This window comes from Podarcis pityusensis (genome assembly GCF_964106645.2).
Source record: "Podarcis pityusensis genome assembly, chromosome: 2".
Taxonomy (NCBI): Eukaryota; Metazoa; Chordata; class Lepidosauria; order Squamata; family Lacertidae; genus Podarcis; species Podarcis pityusensis.
The window spans coordinates 117,648,721-117,668,341 of record NC_138029.1 but is presented as its reverse complement, the minus strand read 5'-3'; the positions used below and the strand labels follow the sequence as shown (position 1 = coordinate 117,668,341).

The 19,621-nt window shown below is 46.2% G+C and overlaps 2 protein-coding genes across 4 annotated transcripts in view; one reads left to right on the top strand and one right to left on the bottom strand.

Annotated features, from left to right (window-relative positions):
- The window catches only part of LOC308469434 (uncharacterized protein), a 32,896-nt gene extending 21,080 nt beyond the window's left edge, over positions 1 to 11,816 (bottom strand). The window contains exon 1 of one of the 3 annotated variants that reach the window (XM_080991894.1): positions 11,569 to 11,816. Coding sequence is in view for 2 of the 3 variants with exons in the window: in XM_080991891.1 (XP_080848017.1) it covers positions 11,354 to 11,515 (162 nt within the window). In the remaining variant the exon portion in view is untranslated. Of the gene's footprint in view, positions 1 to 8,008; positions 8,131 to 11,353; positions 11,545 to 11,568 lie in introns of those variants that run through there. The other 2 variants (XM_080991891.1, XM_080991892.1) reach the window with 2 other exon arrangements.
- Positions 11,817 to 12,920: 1,104 nt separating this feature from the next.
- LOC308469550 (uncharacterized protein) lies at positions 12,921 to 19,387 on the top strand. The gene is made up of 4 exons (XM_080992169.1): positions 12,921 to 13,053; positions 15,512 to 16,242; positions 16,684 to 16,810; positions 18,321 to 19,387. Exons 1-4 carry the CDS (start codon positions 12,924 to 12,926, stop codon positions 19,247 to 19,249), a joined length of 1,917 nt encoding a protein of 638 aa, XP_080848295.1. The 5' UTR covers positions 12,921 to 12,923; the 3' UTR covers positions 19,250 to 19,387.
- Positions 19,388 to 19,621: the final 234 nt, after the last annotated feature.

Sequence of the window (19,621 nt, the reverse complement as noted above, 5' to 3'; positions counted from 1 at the left end):
CAACTCCCATTATTCTGATCATTGACCACGATGGCTGGGGCTGCTGGGAGTGGGAGTCCTACACCCTACTTTAGCTATTGGAGGTGGTAGCCCAAGAAGAGCCCTGTGGAAGCACAAAGCTTGCTTCCACAGCAATACAGTTGGGTCATGGAGGCCACATTCACTATATGATACCACTTTATGTCTAATGCACTATATGATATCACTTTCAACAGCCATGGCTTCCCCCAAAGAATTCTGGCCACTTAGAGTTGTTAGGAAACTCCCTTTTCCCATCACAATGGTATAACCATCAGGAAACTCTGAGAAGTGTAACTCCCAGCACCCTTCACAAACCACAGCTCCCAGAATTATTTGGGAGAAGCCAGCACTGTTGACAGCAGTATCATAGTAATTTAAATCTATGGTTTGAACCTTTAGTAAAAGCATTAGAAACTTGAACCCAAAACCATAGAGATAGACAAATCAGTTCATTTCAGTTCTATGCTTCTTGTTTTTCTCACCTCCAGTTCTTCACATTTCTGTAGAAATCTGCCAGATTTTGTGGGGGGTGGAAATCCTAATGAAAAAGCTCGTTTTCAATGCAATTTTTCACATACTCCAATATTCACAGAGCTACCATTCCCAGAGGGGTTTTGCAATCAATCCCTCTTCCCAGGGAACTCTGGGAATTGTAGCTCCGGGAGCGGAATAGGGTGTCTCCTTAGAACTCCCAGCACCCTTAACAAATGACACCTCCCAGAATTCTTTGGGGGAAGCCATGACTGCTTAAAGTGGCATCCAAGTCCTTTAACTGTATAGGGAGAATGTGAGCAGGGAGTCTTTCCCAGCCCTACCTGGAGCTGCCAGGGATTGAACCTGGGGACCTCCTGCACACCCAGCAGATACTCTGAGTTAATTACCCCTCCCTCCCTCCCTCTCTCTGCTTGTGTAATTATTTTGAGAGCTCTGCCTTGCCACATTGGCTGCTGCAGTGGTAAATCCAGCTTTCCTCCACCAGCACTTTACTGCTGTTATAATTTGTACCCTGCTATTCGGGTCATAAAATGCAGGCTGGGATATTTTTTAAAAAAAAAGAAGCGCAGATCCTGCTGAAAGAGGCGTATGTCTCGGGTGTGGTGGGGAGTCTACATAGCTGGTCCAAGGAGAGGCCCTTCGCCATCCAGAATAGGGATGCAAGGGGCGGGAGCGCAGTGTATCGTACCCTGGTTTATTTTGGGGAGGGGGTTAAGAGGGAGGCATGCGCTCTGATGCATCTGGGGCCTGCTGCTTCTTTATTGGTGCGCTTAGCCTAGAGCCAGAGACTGCCTTGCTTTTTATTAATCTAATAAAAGGATTTGCAGAGCACTTCTAATATGCAGAGTGCTCCCCCCCCCCCGCAATTGCTCGTCATCCCAACAAACAGCAGCTTTTATGGGTCAAAAAAGCAGCAACGGGGGGAAAGGCAGTCTCTCTCTTTCTCTGGCCACCCCACCTTCCCCCAGAACCACATCCAGTTTCGGCAGCCATTACTCACAGCTGCCAGATGAAAGCAGCGGAATCAGAGGCAGTGTACTTTTGAATAAAGGTAAAGGGACCCCTGACCATTAGGTCCAGTCGTGACCGACTCTGGGGTTGCGGCGCTCATCTCGCTTTATTGCCCAAGGGAGCCGGCATTTGTCCGCAGACAGCTTCCAGGTCATGTGGCCAGCATGACTAAGCCGCTTCTGGTAAACCAGAGCAGCGCACGGAAACACCGTTTACCTTCCCGCCGGAGCGGTACCTATTTATCTACTTGCACTTTGACGTGCTTTCGAACTGCTAGGTTGGCAGGAGCAGGGACCGAACAACGGGCGCTCACCCCGTCGCGGGGATTCGAACCGCCGACCTTCTGATCGGCAAGTCCTAGTCTCTGTGGTTTAACCCACAGCGCCACCCACGTCCCGGTACTTTTGAATACCAGGCAACAAATGAAGGAGAGGGAAGTCGGAAGCGGCACTCTTCAGAGCTGGACCTCTGGTCCATGTAGTTCGTGAGGTCATGGTGGCCAAGCAGGTGTCTCAAAAGCAAAACCTCTGTGCAACAGGGTTACCTGGCATACAGAGGCCTAGGGACAGAACACAGCCATCATAGCAAGTACCCTCCATGAATCTGCATAATCCTCTTTTGTAGCCACCATTGCACCTTGTGGGAACAAATTCCAGTTTTAACTGAAGGTTGTGTGAAGGAGGACTTTCTTTTGTCTGTCCTGAAATCTTCCAGCATTCTGCTTCATGGGGTGTCCCTGAGTTCTAGCATTATGAGTGGCAGCAGCTCTCCAGGGTTCCTGGGGCTGGACTAGAGGACCCTCAGGGTCCCTTCCAACTCTACAGTTCTATGATTCTATGACATTTCCAGCCCTGCTGCAACGTGTTATCTGTAAGGCTGCCTCTGAAGACGATTCAGAAGCTTCAGCTGGTGCAGAATTCAGCGGACAGGTTGCTCACTGGGACAAGACAGTTTGAGCGTATCACACCAATCCTGGTCTGACTGCACCGGCTATCTTCTAGGCCCAATTGAAAGTACTGGTTTTGACCTATAAAGCCTTAAACAGCTCAGTACTGCAATACCTCAAGGACCACCTCTCTCCACATAAAGCAACCCAGACTCTGCGTTCATCATCTGAGAACCTTCTTCATGTGCCTCTTTTGATCTGGAGGGTGGCAACACAAGAATGGGCCTTCTCTGTAGTGACGCCCCATTTGTGGAATGTTCTCCCCAGGAAGATTTGCCTGGTGCCTTCATTATATATTTTTAGGTGCCAGGCAAAAACGTTCCTCTTCAACCAGGCCTTTGGCTGATTAATATTCTACAGCCTTTTAAATGTGTCTGCAGGAAGGGGGAGGCTACTGTTTTGCTGTTTTGTTTTAATTATTTACTGTGTTTTTATCCTGTATTTTATTTTGTAAGCCACCTTGAGATCTTATGATGAAAGGTGGTAAATCAATCTAAGAAACAACAATAAATACCTGGAGATGTGGGGGATTGAACCTGGGACCTTTTGCACGGGACGCATGTGCTCTACCACTGAGCTACCTACAGCCCTTCCCCAAATATCCTTGCAAATACAGTGGTGCCTCGCAAGACAAAAATAATCCGTTCCACGAGTCTCTTCGTCTAGCGGTTTTTCGTCTTGCGAAGCAACCCTATTAGCGGCTTAGCGCTATTAGCTTTTTAGCGGATTAGCGGCTATTAAAGGCTTAGCGGCTAAAAGGCTATTAGCGGCTTTGCGGCTTAGAAAAAGGGGGGGGGAGTGGAAAAAAATCAGAACACTCACAAGACGTTTTCGTCTTGCGAAGCAAGCCCATAGGGAAATTCGTCTTGCAAAGCAGCTCAAAAACGGAAAACCCTTTCATCTAGTGGGTTTTCCGTCTTGCGAGGCATTCGTCTTGCGGGGCACCACTGTAATTATTGGGGGCTGGCAGTCACTGATTCACAGACCCACCCTTATGATTGTGCTGCAACTCTGGCTTATTCCGGCCCCTCCTCAATTTCTCCACTGGCTACCTCTGAGGAAGAAAAAAGGCCACAGCAGGTTGCCAGCACGTAACACCTTCTTTGCAGTATTTGCAGTGGCTGCCAATCTGATACCTGCTGAGTTCAAGGTGTTGGTACTAACACATAACAGATAAGCTCGGAGATGAGGCTACCTGTGAGGCACCTGAGAGGTAACAGCAATGGCAGGAGAGCTTCTCCTGCAAGCAGAGGCAGCCTGTCCTGTTTCGCCGCCTGAGGCAAAATGGGAAGGTGCCGCTTTGCATTCATGCCATGGACCCCGCTTGCCGCCCTCACCAAAGCCCCACTTACACGGCTGCAGCTTCTGCGTTCTGGCGAGATCATGAGAAAGCACTGCAGGAGCCTCCCCGTGTGATCTTGTAGGACTCTTGCAAGTTCTCCCTAAAACCCAGAAGCCACTAGATCAGCTTCTCCTCACTTCTCTAGCATCATAGGAGCAAACTCTTAGGGGCCAAGGTCCTGCCCCCCCCCAATAAAATATTTGAGGGGGTCGCCCCCCATGTTGATGGTAATTGCTATTCAAATGTTGTCTGTGTACTGCGTCTTGCAATCGATTATGTGGGGTGAAGCTTACATGCCCCCCAAAGATCTTTTTTTTAAGGAAAAAAAGATTCCAGTACTCACCGTGAACTTGTTACAGTAAGTTACACTTTTAACATTTGTGGGAGAAAGGTGCCGGTACTGCACACCCTTGAATACACCCAGAAAAAAGAACTGCCCCCAAATATCTGGCAGTGGGGGCATGCCAGGGAGGCGCCCCTTGGATTCTGCTGCCTGAGGCAGCCCTGCCTGCAAGTTCCAAAAATAGACCCTGTTTAGGGAAGTTTCTAATCTTTGATGTTTTACCGTGTTTTTAATATTTTGTTGGGAGCCACTCAGAGTGGCTGGGGAAACCCAGCCAGATGGGCAGGGTATAAATATATTGTTATTGTTATAGCAGAATCCTGCTCCACAGGATTTTAGTGTGTCTTCTGCTGTCCCATGTAATAGTATTATTCTCGAGATACAACAGGCATCCACAATCTACACTTTCCGGAAACAAACTGAAACATTTCTGTTCCAGCAAACTTTCCTAGCTGGATAAACAGACCTCGCTTAGCTGGTATTGTTTTTAAATTTATCTGCTGTTGTTTTCTGTGTTGTTTTCAGCCATTTTAGTATACTGTACAGCGCTTTGAGACACGTGTGGAAGGTGATATTATTATTACTGCTATTCAGCGGCAGTGCACAAGGTCCCACCATCTGCCAATGGCACTGTTCTGCATTCTACAGAGGATAAATAACATAGGGCTCTACAGTGTGGAGTCTACACCAGGGGTGGAAACATTGGGGTGTTGCTGGACCACAACTCCCCAAAATCCCTTATCCCATCAGTATGTGCTAAAAGCTGGCTGGGACTGACAGAAGTTGAGAGTTCAACAAGATATGGAGCACCCCAGGTTTACCATCCCTGGTCTACAGAAAAGAACAAGTGGACAAAAATCTGACAACAAAATTGGCAATATCCAAAACCCTGGTGTGGGGAGGACATTTTCATCTTCCAGGACACTCTGTAACCACCATTAAAGCAATAATCCTGGAACAAAGGAACTTGAAATGGCAACTGCCATGTAAAACTTCCAAATTACAGTTCCTCAAGAGGTTCAGTTTATGGATTAGATTTGAACAAAGTCTTAGAATTCCTTGTTTTCTTTCATCATACCTCATGTGTCAATTGCCTTTCCAATGCCAGGATGCCAGTGATATCAAATTTAATTGTTTTAGGTGTTCCAAATGTTCCCAAAAAAATTTAGATTAAAAAAAAAATGTTTAAACCTTTATTTAAATCTATTTTCCTTTGTATCGTACTGTTTTTCTCTTGTTGCTGTCTGCTGCCCTGAGCGGAATAGATATATAAATGAACAAACCATTAATATTTTTCTGTGAATGGCCATGGTTAAACATCGCCCATACTCTTCTGCATTTCTGTTCCTTCTGACCTCACTATTTACAATCCCCATCTTGCACATCCCACTACCATGTGTGCCTGTGCGAAGGATAAATACTTCATGCATCTGATTAAGTGGATAATATCCTACAAAAAATTATAATATGCATAATTATGCAGCTGTCTTATATGAACTCTGTTAACAGCATAATGTATTTATGCTGTTATGTGTATTATTGGTGGTAGTAGTACTAGTAGTATTAACTTTTTGGTAACAAGCAACTAAGTAATTAATACTACTAGTACTACTACCACCAATAATACTCAGTGTTTTTTTCCTTAAAAAATGTTTAGGGGTACTCTCATTTTGACTCAAGAAAATCACCATTTCATAGTTCAAATTGAGAAAAATAAATGCAGTAAATGGACAAAAGTGCAAAGATTCACAAAATGTTTAGGCATACCCCTGTGTCCTCCCAGAAAAAAAAGCAGTGATAATAGTGATAATAATGTGTTAGTCCCTAAATTGCTACAAGGCTGTACTGTTTTGCTGGGAGTCAGCTAAAGCGAAGAACAAGTAGCAGGTGATAGGAATAGCCAGGGGTGTTATTAGGGCACAGCCCAAGGGGCAGTGAGCCCCAGGTATTTTACACTGGGGGCCGAACCTCCTGTTCCTTGTCTCCTTTATTATTTAACCATATGGGGGCACTGGAGATGGGCAATTTTTTCTTTAAGTCTTTCATTGTCCAGTCTTAAGTTCTCTTTGCCAGTTTGCAATTTTCTTTTAAAGCCTTCATGAAAATTCAACAGCATTTTAGTGCAAATGTCTCCTAACATACACCTTTTTTGTGTGCAAGTTTGCCAAATATACCAAAGCTATTTCCCCTGGCATAATGCAGTTGTGTGCATCATTTTTACCAGCATATGCATGTATATGAACGCTTTATCCCAGTGCATGCATTTCTGCACACACTACTTGACAAAAAAACTGCTCTGCAAAATTCAGCAAAGTGTGGGTTTCAAACAACAGCCGTGTATTTCAGTTCATGCATTCTTTCGGAAAGTGAAAAATTGTTTCAGAAACATAAAATGGTAGAGTCTGAAGGGACCCTGAGGGTGATCTAGTCCAATGCTCTGACATGCAGGAATCTCAACTAAAACATCCATGATAGATTCCCATCCAACCTCTGCTTAAAAACCTCCAAGAAAGGAGAGTTCACAACCTCCAGAGGGAGTCTGTTCCACGGATGAACAGCTCTCAACATCAGAAAGTTCTTCTTGATGGTTAGTTGGAATCACCTTTCTTGTAACTTGAAGCCAATGGTTTGAATCCTACCTCCTGAGCAAGAGAAAACAAGATTGCTCCATTTCCCACGTGACAGCCCTTTATAGGTATTTGAAGATGGCTATCCGTCTCGTTTTTCCCAGACTAAACATACCCAACTTCCTCAACTGTTCCTCATAAGGCTTGGTTTCCAGACCCTTGATCATCTTGGTCACCCTCCTCTGCACATGTTCCAACCTGTCAGTATTCTTCTTAAATTATGGTGCCCAGAACTGGAAACAGTACTCCAAATGTCTGACCAAGGTAGAATAGAACGGTACTATGACTTCCCTTGATCGGGACGCTATACTTCTACAGATGTAGCCTGAAATAGCGTTAGCTTATTTTGCTGCTGCATCACAATGTGGACTCATGTTAAGCTGGTGGTCTACTCAGAACCCCTCGATCCTTTTCACATGGACTACTGTTAAGCCAAGTGTCCTCCATATTTATATTTGTGCCTCTGGTTCTTCCTGCCCAAGTGCAGAACTTTGTCCCTATGGAAATTCATTTTGTTAGTTTGGACCCAGTTCTGTAATCTGTTACAGTCAGACCAGAATCCAGGCCACAACTCTCTCCCAGTGCTACCTAGACATGCCTGGAAACATCTGCATGCAAGGGAAATGCTCCACCACTGAGCTACATCCCTTCCCCAAGTTTTTAAGGTACCCAGAAATGCCCCTGGGATGAGCCATTGCCGATGTAGAATATTCTGGCCCACACAGACCACTAGTCTGTGGTAGTTAAGGTAGTTCTTAATTTTCACGGCAGTGAGATGTGCCACTCCTGCTGAATTCAGCTCTCTCCTACCGCACAAGTAATAAAAGATTAAAGAGCAACATGGAAAGAATTCACAAACATCCCACATCTAGAACACCCACATAAGATGCTGCAGGGCCAATTCGACAGAGGTTGTTCCCAGCTTAGTCCCAATCCCCAGGGGGAAAGGATCTCTCTTGAAATGCATATATATTAGTTCAGGCATCCCCTCTCTCAGCTTCTGAGCCCAAGAGGCACTGATTGTGTTTATTTCCCTCTTTCTTGTTACCAGACCGTGCCAGGGAGCGATTTCCTGCCTCTTTAGTTATTATGGGATTTTTCCACAGCACTTTTCGACTTGCCTGCCCAAATCCGCTTTTCCTGCCCCTGCCCCCAATCTGCCTTTTCCTCCCCATTGTTTTTTTCTCCTCCTCCTCCTCCTCTCCACCCATCATCCCGGGTACCTTCAATTCACTGCTCTGAGACATCTTTCTCCAGCCGCTTGCAAAGATAATTCAAAATCCCAGTTGGCAAAGGCAGCAGACAGGAAGTGGCATTCATGAATGCAATCCCATTCTTCCCTCCCTTCCCTCCCAAGCCTCCTCCCTCTCTAGCAATTGCAGCTCGGTGGATTTAACCCTCAAAGAGCTGCAGAAGAGCGCCTCTAGTCTGGGAATCTGGAAGACAAGTTCTGAACATCTTCCCAGGGAATTCTTATTGGGTTTTATTTATTGCTCATCCAAGTGAAAGCAGACCCAGGGAAATTGACATGCCAAACCAGCTCAGTCTCATTAATTGCAATGGGACTTGGTTAAATGCTGCCCATCGATTGTTTAATTGGAATGTATTTCCAGATCTTCCTCCCAAAGGCGGCAAAACCATCAGTGATAAAGCAATACAATTAAAAAATGAGAGAAGAACGTAGATAAAACATTGAAAACCAAATTCAAAACCTATAAACAGCGTCGCCTCCTCACGTGGCTACTCGTGGCAAAGGCAAGCACATCAGAAAGGCTGTTCACCGTCCAGAAGAGGTGGGTGAACTTTTTCGATCTGAGGGCTGCAATCCCTTCTGGGGAAGGAACGGTCACACAGAATCACAAAATTGTAGAGTTTGGAGGACCTACAAGGGCCATCTAGTCCAACCCCCTGCAATGCAGGTATCTTTTTGCCCAACGTGGGGCTTGAACCCACAACTCTGAGATAGGTCTCCTGCTTTAAGGACAGAGCTATCCAAGCCAGAGGCCAAAAAATAATAATTCCCCACCCCCTCCATGCAGGGAAGATGCACTGTCCCTTTGATCATGTCAGCTGCATGGTTGCATTCTGATATCGCATTCCCAACATTTCCCCTATTTTCTCTCCATCAAGAACCTCCATAAACTTCCTCCTGGAGCCCAAATTACAACCAGAGCACAAAGAGATTTGTGTGCATATGTTGGGGTGCAAACATAAATGAAATGTACGGTATGTAATGAGAAAGAGAGAGAGGATGAGGAACAGAAGCTCAAAGACAAGCAAATATGAATTCTTAAAGCAGATTTGGGAACAGCTGGTGCCAGCCAAACCTGCTGGCTTTAACGAGAAACCCACAACAACGGAAGCAGCAGCAAAGCCATAGGTTCTGGGAGTCAAATATTTGGCTGAGAAGTTTGAAGGAGAAAGCATTGAAAGTGGGTTTTGTGATGCTTTAACTGTCCTATTAAGCCAGGAGGTGGATATCTTAAATGAGTAGCATTTTGTGAATGGTCAATCATATATGAACATTCAAATAGTGTTTGCAGTGCTCTAAATGTCATATTTTGTAAAGCTGAAAGAATAAAATTTATCACTCCCCCCTTGCAAAAGAACAGCAACGCCCATTTCTTTCAGATGCAGTTTCGGGACGGAGCCTCAGTCCAAGAACATAGAAAGAGCATTGCTGGAGGAGGCCCATGGCCCATCTAGGCCAGTATCCTGTTCTCACAGTTGCCAAACAGATGCATCAAAGGGAAGCCGACAGTTCGAGATGGAAACCTCCTTTTCTGTGGTCTCCATCACCTGGTATATATTGCCTTCAACAGCAGAGGTAAAGCATAACCATCATGACTCATGGGCGTAGCCATAATTTATGTTTGGGGGACAGGACTTTTTTGGGGGGGCAGAACCAAGCTGTGATGCGATTGGCCAGTTTGTTAAGTATTTTTATTTATTTACTGGAGGAGCAGCTGACCCCCTCCCCGCTAGGCCCATGCTGTGGCAGGCCAGCGGCTATGGAAAGTAGAAAGCCTTATCCCCCATGAATTTATCTAATCGTTTACACCAGTACAGGTTGGTGATCATCCACAGCAGCTCAAGGGAGCGAATTCTGTAGTTAAACTCTGCACTGGGTGAAAAAGTACTTTCATCTGCCTGAACCTTCCAGCATTCAGCTTCGTTGGATGTTCCGGAGTTCTAGAACTGAGAGGGAGAAAATATTCTCTCTGCATAACTTTATACACCTCCATCCTGCACCTCCCTTTCCTTTTTCTCTAAACTAAAAACTTCCCAGCGGTGTTCCAGCTAGTCTCTGCTTACGTTCTGCTGGAGATGCAATAGGGATAATGCTTCTTTAAAACATGTTTTTTCATTGTCCTATATTGAAATAATTTTGGCAGGAGGTAACTGAAACCATCAACAGAACTGTACGGAACAACCTTACATTTACAGAGCAAAATATCCTCTTGAATTATATACCCAGGACATGGAACCTTACAAAAGGACAATAGGAGTGGACTCTCCGTGCCCTTACCACAGCAAAAAGACTGATACAGTGGTACCTTGTGTCACGGACAGGATCCATTCTGGAGGCCCGTCTGTAACATGAAATGCCCTCAGCTCAAAGTGCTGCGTCTGCACAGGCGCACGGCGTGATTTGGCGCTTCTGCGCATAGCGTGATTTAGCGCTTCTGCGCATGTGTGAGTGGCGAAACCCGAAAGTAACCCATTCCGGTGCTTCCGGGTTGCCGCGGGACGTAACGCGAAAAGATGCAACATGAAGCGGACACAACACGAGATATGACTGTACTGATGAATTGAAAAAATAAAAATGCAGCTCCCTTCTACAATTGGACTGAAGACTTACACACAAACTCACAACATAACAACAACTTGCATATAAACACAGACTTGCCGTGAACAAATTCAATGATACAGTGGTACCTCGGGTTACATACGCTTCAGGTTACAGCCTCCGCTAACCCAGAAATAGTGCTTCAGGTTAAGAACTTTGCTTCAGGGTGAGAACAGAAATCATGCTCTGGCAGCGCAGCGGCAGCAGCAGGCCCCATTAGCTAAAGTGGTGCTTCAGGTTAAGAACAGTTTCAGGTTAAGTACAGACCTCCGGAACGAATTAAGTACTTAACCAGGGGTACCACTGTATTTGAAATCCGTTCTTACATATACTGTAATAGGTTAAGATCTGGTGAAGAACAATAACAACCTTGAAAAAATATATAGTTTTGGGTTTTCCCCTCCCCCCTTTATTTTCCCTTCTACATAGGTTGTTTCTCTTTCTCCTTTTCTCTTCTTTATTTACGTCTCACCATGTTTAGTGCACGTATAATTATGTACTATTTGAAATTTCAATAAAGGTGGTTTTTTTAAAAAAGAAAACACAACACACACAACAACTAAAAACTTCCCAGCGGTGTTCCAGCTCATCTCTGCTTATGTTCTGAAGCCTGCAAGCGAAAGATTAAAGCAACAACCCTACCCTGATTTTTTTTTGGTTGTTGCTGTTCTTTCCTCCCCGTTCCGCACAGCGTCTGGCCTACAGGGGTACACTGCACCTGTAGGTGGAGGTTCTGTTTTCCGCAAGAGCACGCGGTGGGGTATGTGGCCCAGCGAAGACCAGCTAACAAGCTCTCCCTTTTGATTTGGCAGGCGTGGGAAAGGAAGGCGGGGAGAGCGGTGTGCTTCTTGTTTACTCCTTGCTTCGGATTCCCCTCCATCCGCCGCTTCGCCTCCGATCGCCCCCTTCTCCCAAATCCCCGACTTAACTTACCGCTCCCAAAAGGCGCTGACTCCTTTTGCAGCCGCTGCAAAATTGCAAAAAAATAATAATAATTCCAAACTTCGGAACGACCCAAAAGGATACTCAACCGAGGGGGCGGGACAGGAAGAGGAATGCTATGGAACTTTTTAAAAAACAATAATAGCAACAATAATATTATTAATGTCTCCGCTTTGGCTGCGCCTTCTCTAGGCAGGAGAGCTCGGTGCTTTTAACCCATTAAGCCTGATGTAGGGAAAGTAAGCGGCAGGGCTTCCGGGTGTCCTTTTTATTGTGCGTTCATTTTTACGCTGTGAACAAACATTTCAAGCGCGTTCCACGCCCCCTCCCCCGCCGCCGGAATCCTGGGAACTGTAGTTTATTAAGGATGCTGGGAGTTGTAGTTCTGTGAGGTTCTAACGGCAGTTCCCAGGATTTGGGGCGGGGGGGGGGTGCTTTAAATGTATGGATTCTCAGTGCCGGGTGCTTTTCAATGAAGTGATAAATAAATTTTACCAGAAATAAAATAACAAAATAAATACACGATATATACACAGCCTTGGGCTGATGGTGGTAATGCATCATCCTGCCTTCAATACTGTTTGCACCTGCAAATAATGAAATTGTAAAGTTGGAAGGGACACCAAAGGGTCATCTAGTCCAACCCCCTAAAATACAGGAATCCTTTTGTCCAATGTGGGGCTTGAACCCGCAACCCTGAGATTAAGAGTCTCATGCTCTACCGAGCTATCCCAGTCATGTTAATAAAAACATTGTTAAGCAGTTGTGCCAGGTCCAAATGATCACATTAAGCAAATTATAAAGGATGTCTTGCGAACCATGGTTTTGCATTACATATGAATCAGACCACCTTGGCAGATTTAAAAGTCCAGCGGTTTTTCGCCCCCTCCACTTTGAGGTTACAGAACTCAGAACTGCTGGGAAATGTCCATTTCCCTGCCACTGTGAGGTCAATAGTTCCAAATCTGTCTCAGCAGCTGCAGCCCGTGGAAAAGCAGCCGGGGCCTTATTGTGCATGCATGAGCATGAATGCGCTGTTAAGAGAGACAAGAATGAACCATTCCCCTTCTCCCTGAGATTTACAGTACCCGGTAACTATTAAAGTCCCAGAGAAAGGGCTAAACCTCGCAATTCTAGCAATTCCACGTGGACATTTTAAGTACGCAGCCTGCAACAGGACAAAACAGATAAAATTGCCAGAGCGGGGAGGGGCTACCCAGGGACTCACGTGCAACTTCTGCTCCCATTCATGTTTTAGGATGCCTGACTGTTTTTTGTCTCTTTGCCCTGAAGGAGTTAAACACAGAGAGTTGTGCCGGCTAGAGGAGCATGCAAACTTGTGACCTATGCTGAGGCACCTTCCTGATCCACCACCTTCCTTCTTCCCTCCAGGGGTTTTTGCCTCTTGGATGGAGCCATTGGGGGCTGCAGATCTCTTCCCAGAGGTTGCAACAATGCCAAAGGTGCAAGGAGTGGGTGAGTTAACCCCCCCAGAGGCGTTGGACAGAAAGAAGGAGAAAAAACAATTAAGAGGGAGATACCAGAGAAATCAGGAGCCGTGGGGGAAAGCTGCAGAGGGCGATGTTCCCAGATTTGCCTTTTACCGTTGCCAGCATGCCTTCTGCCAGGGGCTCGGTATGCAGGAGTCAGCTTGCAACTGCATTTATCTCCCTTGCTGCAGAAAGCTGATTCTTGAATGGCAGGGTGCTGTTAAAGGCACAGGAGCAGGCCAAGCTGGTTTCCCACAGGTCAGTTGGCAGCCAGGGTTGCCAACTTATTCAGAGGGGAACCAAGTCAGGCCTGCTCCTCTGCCTTTGACAGCAATGTAGCGTGGCAGAAATCAAAACAGCATGGAGGCGCAGGCGAGCGTCATTGCCTGCCATTTAAAAGCACAGGAGCGGAGGTGCCTGGAAAGTTGGCAACCTTAAACGTAGCAGTAACTGCACATTGTGATAGCATGTTTTGAGCGCACAAAGTGCTTCACGCACACGTTACCTCGACGATCCTTGCAGCTTGGAAGATGGCTGTTTCACACACACCCATTTTGGGTGTAAGGTTCTCCACTGCATTCCCACTTCACACATGAATGGGACAGGATTGTGAGGAAACACCAGCGTCAGTTCTGGGGTTGCTGACTGTCTTGCGTTGGCAACTCTGCTGTGGTTATTGCATGGTATTAAAAAGAATCATAGAGTAGGAAGGGACCTTGAGGATCATCTAGTCCAACCCCCTGCAATGCAGGAATGAAGAACCTTTACCACTGAGCCACGACCTCGGTAGAGCACGAGACTCTCAATCTCAGAGTCGTGGGTTTGAGCCCCATGTTGGGTGAAAGATCCCTGCATTGCATGACCCTCACATGACCCTTGTGGTCCCTTCCATCTCTACTTGTGATTCCATAACCCTTTCCACTAGACCAGGCATGTCCAAAGTCCATTTTGGGGACCTAATCTGGCCCGCCGGTTGGTTTAATCCGGCCCCCATGGCAGTTTATTTCCTGGAGTAAAATCCTAAAAAAACCTCAGCAACTTCAATCCTAAAAAAAGCTCAGTCCTTTAAAAAGTCAGCAACTTTGGTTGGCCCTCACGGCCCTTCACTTAATCAAATCTGGCCCTCTTTGAAAAAAAGTTTGGACACAACTGCCCTAGACTGTCAGAGTAAAGAAGTGAATCTTTACGAGCGAGACAGCCTTACAGGTATCAGGAGCCTAAATGAGGCTTACTTCTGAACAGAACTTCAATTTCTCTATTTATTAGTTATATCCCACAGCTTCCTGCTAAAGTGCCCAGGGTGGAAAACACGTCAGTACCAAAACAATACAATCAAAACTTCTTGAAATGGTTAAAAAGCAGCCTTTAAAAAAAGTTAAGAACTGAAAGCAATTGCCAATATTTTCAGCCATCAAATGACTGGGAAAGAGGAACTCTTTTCACCTAAAAGTTAATAATGAAGGAGAATGGTGCACCTCAGTAGGAAGGACATTCCACAAACGGGAAGCCACCGCCAAGAAGGCCCTGTCACCTGAGTCACCGCCAACCAGGCAGACCCCAGTGGTGGCACCTCCACCAAAGTCTCCCCTGCAGATCGTAGGGAGATGTGAAGGATTGTGTGCGGTGGTTGTAACCTTCTTCCCTGGAAGATTCAGGATGGAGGAAAGCACTTTTTTCCTGCAGTGCTTAATTAAACTATGGCACTTGCTCCCACAGGAGGCAGTGATGGGCACCCACCTAGATGGCATTAAAGGACGATTAGAAAATAATCTTGAATTAGCTAAATTAATGGAGATAATTAGAAGAGAGCCAACCCAAAGGTATAAAAATGAATGGGGCATTTATAAAGAATATTTAATTAAACATCGTCCACAAGTGAAAACCTGGACATGTTTTGACTAAACTCCCCAAGCTGCAAATTAGACTAAGAATACATGAGATCAAACAAAAGAAAGAAATGGAGATAAGGAATACTGAAGCAGTGATAAGAAGAAGAAAAAAAAGGATGGATCCACAATGAGGAGGCTGGAAGTCATATGGAGAAATTAAGAATTTGTGAATTAAGAAAAAAACTTAAACAATAGAAGTGTCTTTTAGGAATTTAAGGATTTGTATATATTGATTTATTTGGAAATTTGTTGTTTCTTTTGTGTTTTATTTGGAATGTATAATTTTTGCCGTGTGGAAAAATCAATAAAAAAAAGAGGATTAGGCAAATTCCCTGAGAAGAGGGCTCTCGATGGCTACTGAATCCCAGTTGCTGGAAACTGCAGAATGGCAGAAGGCTCTTCGGCTCAAATTCTGCTTGCAGGTTTTCCACAGACATCTGGTTGGCCAGTGTGGGAACAGGATGCTGGACTAGATGGGCCACTGGCCGGATCCAGCCAACTCTTCTTATGTTCTTAATGCTTTGTCCTTGATCAAGAACTGAATTTCCTTTTCAGCCCAGGAACTCCAGCCAGAAATAAAAATGGAGCAGCAGGACCCAACAGAACCGGGATCCTGGGAGAAGCTGGAGGCAGGCGAAAGGGAGCCTCAGGTTGTCCAAGTTGGGACCATCAAGGAATTCCTGACCGGCGAAGGCCCAGCACAAGTGAAGCAGGAGCCAGACGAAGGTTTGCAGCAGCGTTGGGAAAACCAGCAGCAGGAGTTCCTGAAGACGGTGGAATCCCCTTGCTCAGGATGGAAGCACCTCAGGTTACCTGAGCCCATCTCTGAGGCAGACACGAAGGAGTTCCAGGCCTCCTTCAAGGAAATAACGGGGGCCAGCCAGTGGCCGAAAGCAGACTGGGCAACTGCAACCGTGCTGGGCCTCCGGGGAGCTCAGAAACCGAGCAGAGGGCTGGATTCTTCAGGGAAAGGGAAGGACGAGACAGCGAGCAAAGACGCTGCCAACTCAGAGACGCAACGCCAATGCTTCCGGCGCTTCTGCTATGAGGAGGCTGAGGGGCCCCGGGATGTTTGCAAGCAGCTGTGGAAGCTTTGCCACCAATGGCTGAAGCCAGAGAAACGCTCCAAGGACCAGATCCTGGAAGTGCTGATTCTGGAGCAGTTCCTGAGCATCTTGCCTCTGGAAATGCAGAGCTGGGTCGGCGAACAAGGCCCGGAGACCTGCAGCGAGGCAGTCGTCCTGGCAGAAGATTTCCTCCTGAAGTCGGAAGGGTGGGAAGGGAAGGTGAGTGTCTTAGCGTTTGGGAAACCCTGAGAGAACCCAGAAAATAGGGCAGGGATGCCGTCTATTGGTGTGAGGGGCAGAGAAATGGATGCGGCAATTCCTCAAGCTCTGGGTTTTTAAAAAATAAAATAATCTAGTTTGGCCCCAAGATAGATGGGATGGTCACATGTGTTTGCTTACGTCCAGTGTGAGGAACCTTCGGCCCTCCAGATATGGATGAACTACAGCTGCCATTGTCCCTGTACATGTGCGAGAAAATATACATAGAAGCCTGAAGCAACCTTAATAACATTGCAAAATAAATTCCAAATCTGTCACTGTAAATTATCATTCTTTTACTTTTCTGCACCACAATGTCCTATCAACATCCTTGTCATTAAGCCATCTGCACCGATACTGTTAACCTCATTATCATTTGTTATCGTCCACTTTTTTTTCCAGGAGTCAGGGTTGTCAATAAGCTCATTTGTCAGCAGCCCTAATTCAGAACAGGACTCCTGGGCCCCCGGGAAGATGCAGCTCTCCATGGAAGCCAAGCAGGAGGGTGATGGAGAATCCCATTTCTTCGGTAAGAATTCACAAGACTTTTAATTGCTAGTTGTTAAAACACAAATAAAAATGTTGTGTCCTACAATTGGGTTAGAACAAAACCATCAGAGAATTGTAGGGTTGGAAGGGGCTCAAAGGGTCATCTTTGAGAGGTGCTTTTTTGCAGTCAATAATAGTAATATAATAATAATAATAATAATAATAATAATACATCTATACCCCACCCATCTGGCTGGGTTGCCCAAGCCGCTCTTGGCAGCTTCCAAGACATAAAAACAAAATAAAACATCAAACATTAATTGTAAAAATCTGATCCAATATAAAAGTCACAATAACTTTAAAACAAACAACTTATATCAAACAAACCAACATTCAACAATCCATCAGAATCTAATACAGTGGTACCTCTGATTATGAACGCTTCTGGGTTATGCGTTGGGTAATGAGCTCCACTAACCCGGACGTAGTTCTCCTGGTTGCGCCCTTTGCCCTGGGATGTGAGCGGAAATCGTGCGCCAGAGGCGTGTGTGCAGCAGGAAGCACCATTAGTGAAAGCGCATCTCAGGTTAAGAATGGTTTTGGGTTATGAACGGACCTCCGGAATGGATTCAGTTTGTAACCGGAGGTACCGCTGTAGCAAACAGTAAAATTAAACTTCAGCAAATAATAATTAAACAGTTCAACCACAGGTCAAGCGGTGTATAAATTTTATGAAATAAATATGAAATGAATAAACAAATATGGTTGAATCCCCTGCAATGCAGGAATCATTTTAAACCTCTGTTTTAAAACCTCAAACAAAGGTGAGTCCACCCTCTTCCATTGTTGAACAGCTCTTACTCTCAGAAAGTTCTTCCCGGTGTTTAGTCAGAATCTCCTTTCCTGTGACTTGAAGCCATTGGTTCTGGTCCTTCCCTCCAGAGCAGAAGGAAACAAGCCTCCTCCCTCTTCCATATGACAGCCCTTGAGATATCTGAAGATGGCTATCTTATCTCCTCTCAGCCTCCTCTTCTCCAGTCTAAAAATACCTAGCTTCTTTAACTGTCCCGTTTAATGTTTGTTTCCAGACTCTTGATCATCTTGGTTGCCCTCCTCTGCACAAAAGAGGCTACAGTTCTGAGCACCCTTAACAAACTATGTTCCCCAGGATTCTTGGGGGGGGGGGGGCGTGCCTCTAAAAACTGAGGGACAGAAAGTAATGGAACAGGGATGGGGAATTTCTACAAGCCTCTACAGTGGTACCTCTGGATACGAATGGGATCCGTTCTGGAGTCCCGTTCGCATCCTAAAGCGAACGCAACCCGCGTCTGTGTGTGCGCAGATCACGATTCACTGCTTCCACGCAAGGACGTGACATCATTTTGACCATCTGCGCATGCGCGAGTGGCGAAACCCGGAAGTAACGCGTTCCGTTACTTTCAGGTTACCGCGGAGCGCAACCCGAAAGCGCTCAACCTGAAGCAAATTCAACCCGAGGTATGACTGTACTTATTGTGCCATGATTTTCCTCTCCCCCCCCCCCTTTGAAGGTGATGGGCAAGAACAGGAGAATGAAGAGGAGACATTCCAGCTGGAAAGACCTGAGCAGACAGACCTCTGTGGAATATCCCTGGAAAGAGCCAAAGGGGATTTCTTCCAGGGGCTTGATATGGGGCTGATGCCAGGAAGTCCCCCGGCACTGGGAGGTCCTTGGGAAAACCATCCTGGGAAGGCAGCCAAACAGGCTTATCATTACGATGAAGTGGGTGCCGGCTTAGATGAAAGTCCCTTCCAGGTGGAGATCGTCAAGTTGAAGATAAAGAAAGAGCCGTCTGAGGACAGGAGCTTCAGCCAGGCCGTGCAAATGGCCGAGAAGCCATACAAATGCTTGTATTGCGGGAAGACTTCTAACTGCAAGGCCAACCTGGTCGTGCACGAGAGGACCCACACTGGAGAAAAGCCGTACACGTGCCTGGACTGCGGCAAGAGCTTCAACCGGAAGTCCACGCTGGTGAGGCACAAGAGAATGCACACGGGAGAGAAGCCCTACGAGTGCGCACAGTGCGGGAGGCGCTTCAGCATCCGGTGCAACCTCATCAATCACGAGAGAATCCACACGGGCGAAAAGCCGTACAACTGCTCCGACTGCGGGCAGAGCTTCAGCCGGAGACTGCAGCTCGTCATCCACCGGAGGACCCACACGGGCGAGACCCCCTATAGGTGCGCCCAGTGTGGGAAGTGCTTTACTCGGCGCTCGTCCCTCCTGACACACGAGAGGATCCACACGGGAGAGAAACCAAACACGTGCACGGATTGCGGGAAAAGCTTCATTCAGAAAGGGTACCTTCTGATACACAGGAGAATCCACACAGGAGAGAGACCCTATCAATGTTCGTCGTGTGAGCAGAGGTTTCTTAATCGAAGTGATCTGCGTAGACATGAGAAAATCCACGTGGGAGCCAATCCCCCTGGATGTTAAGAGTTGTCAGAGAGGATGAGGCATTCAGCTGCCGAAAGGCAATGTGATTCCCTCAAAGTACAAATGCAGAATTTAATTTTTTAAAAGAATGTTTCCCTTAAAAATAAAGAAAACCATAGAACTGTCATGTAAAAATTATCAACGAAGGTGTGGTCATCTTTAACGGGATGTTGGAAATGGTTGATGTACGAAACCTGAAACTTCACATTCTAAAAGGTTCCTTGCGAGGGCGGGGAAGCGTCTTCATCCCGAGGGCCGCATTCCATTGTGCACAACCTTCCAAGGGCCGCATGTCCATGGTGGGCAGGGTCAGAAGCAATGGATGTAATTCTTACCTTTGTGCTGTAGGCCAGTGGTTTTCAACCAGGGTGC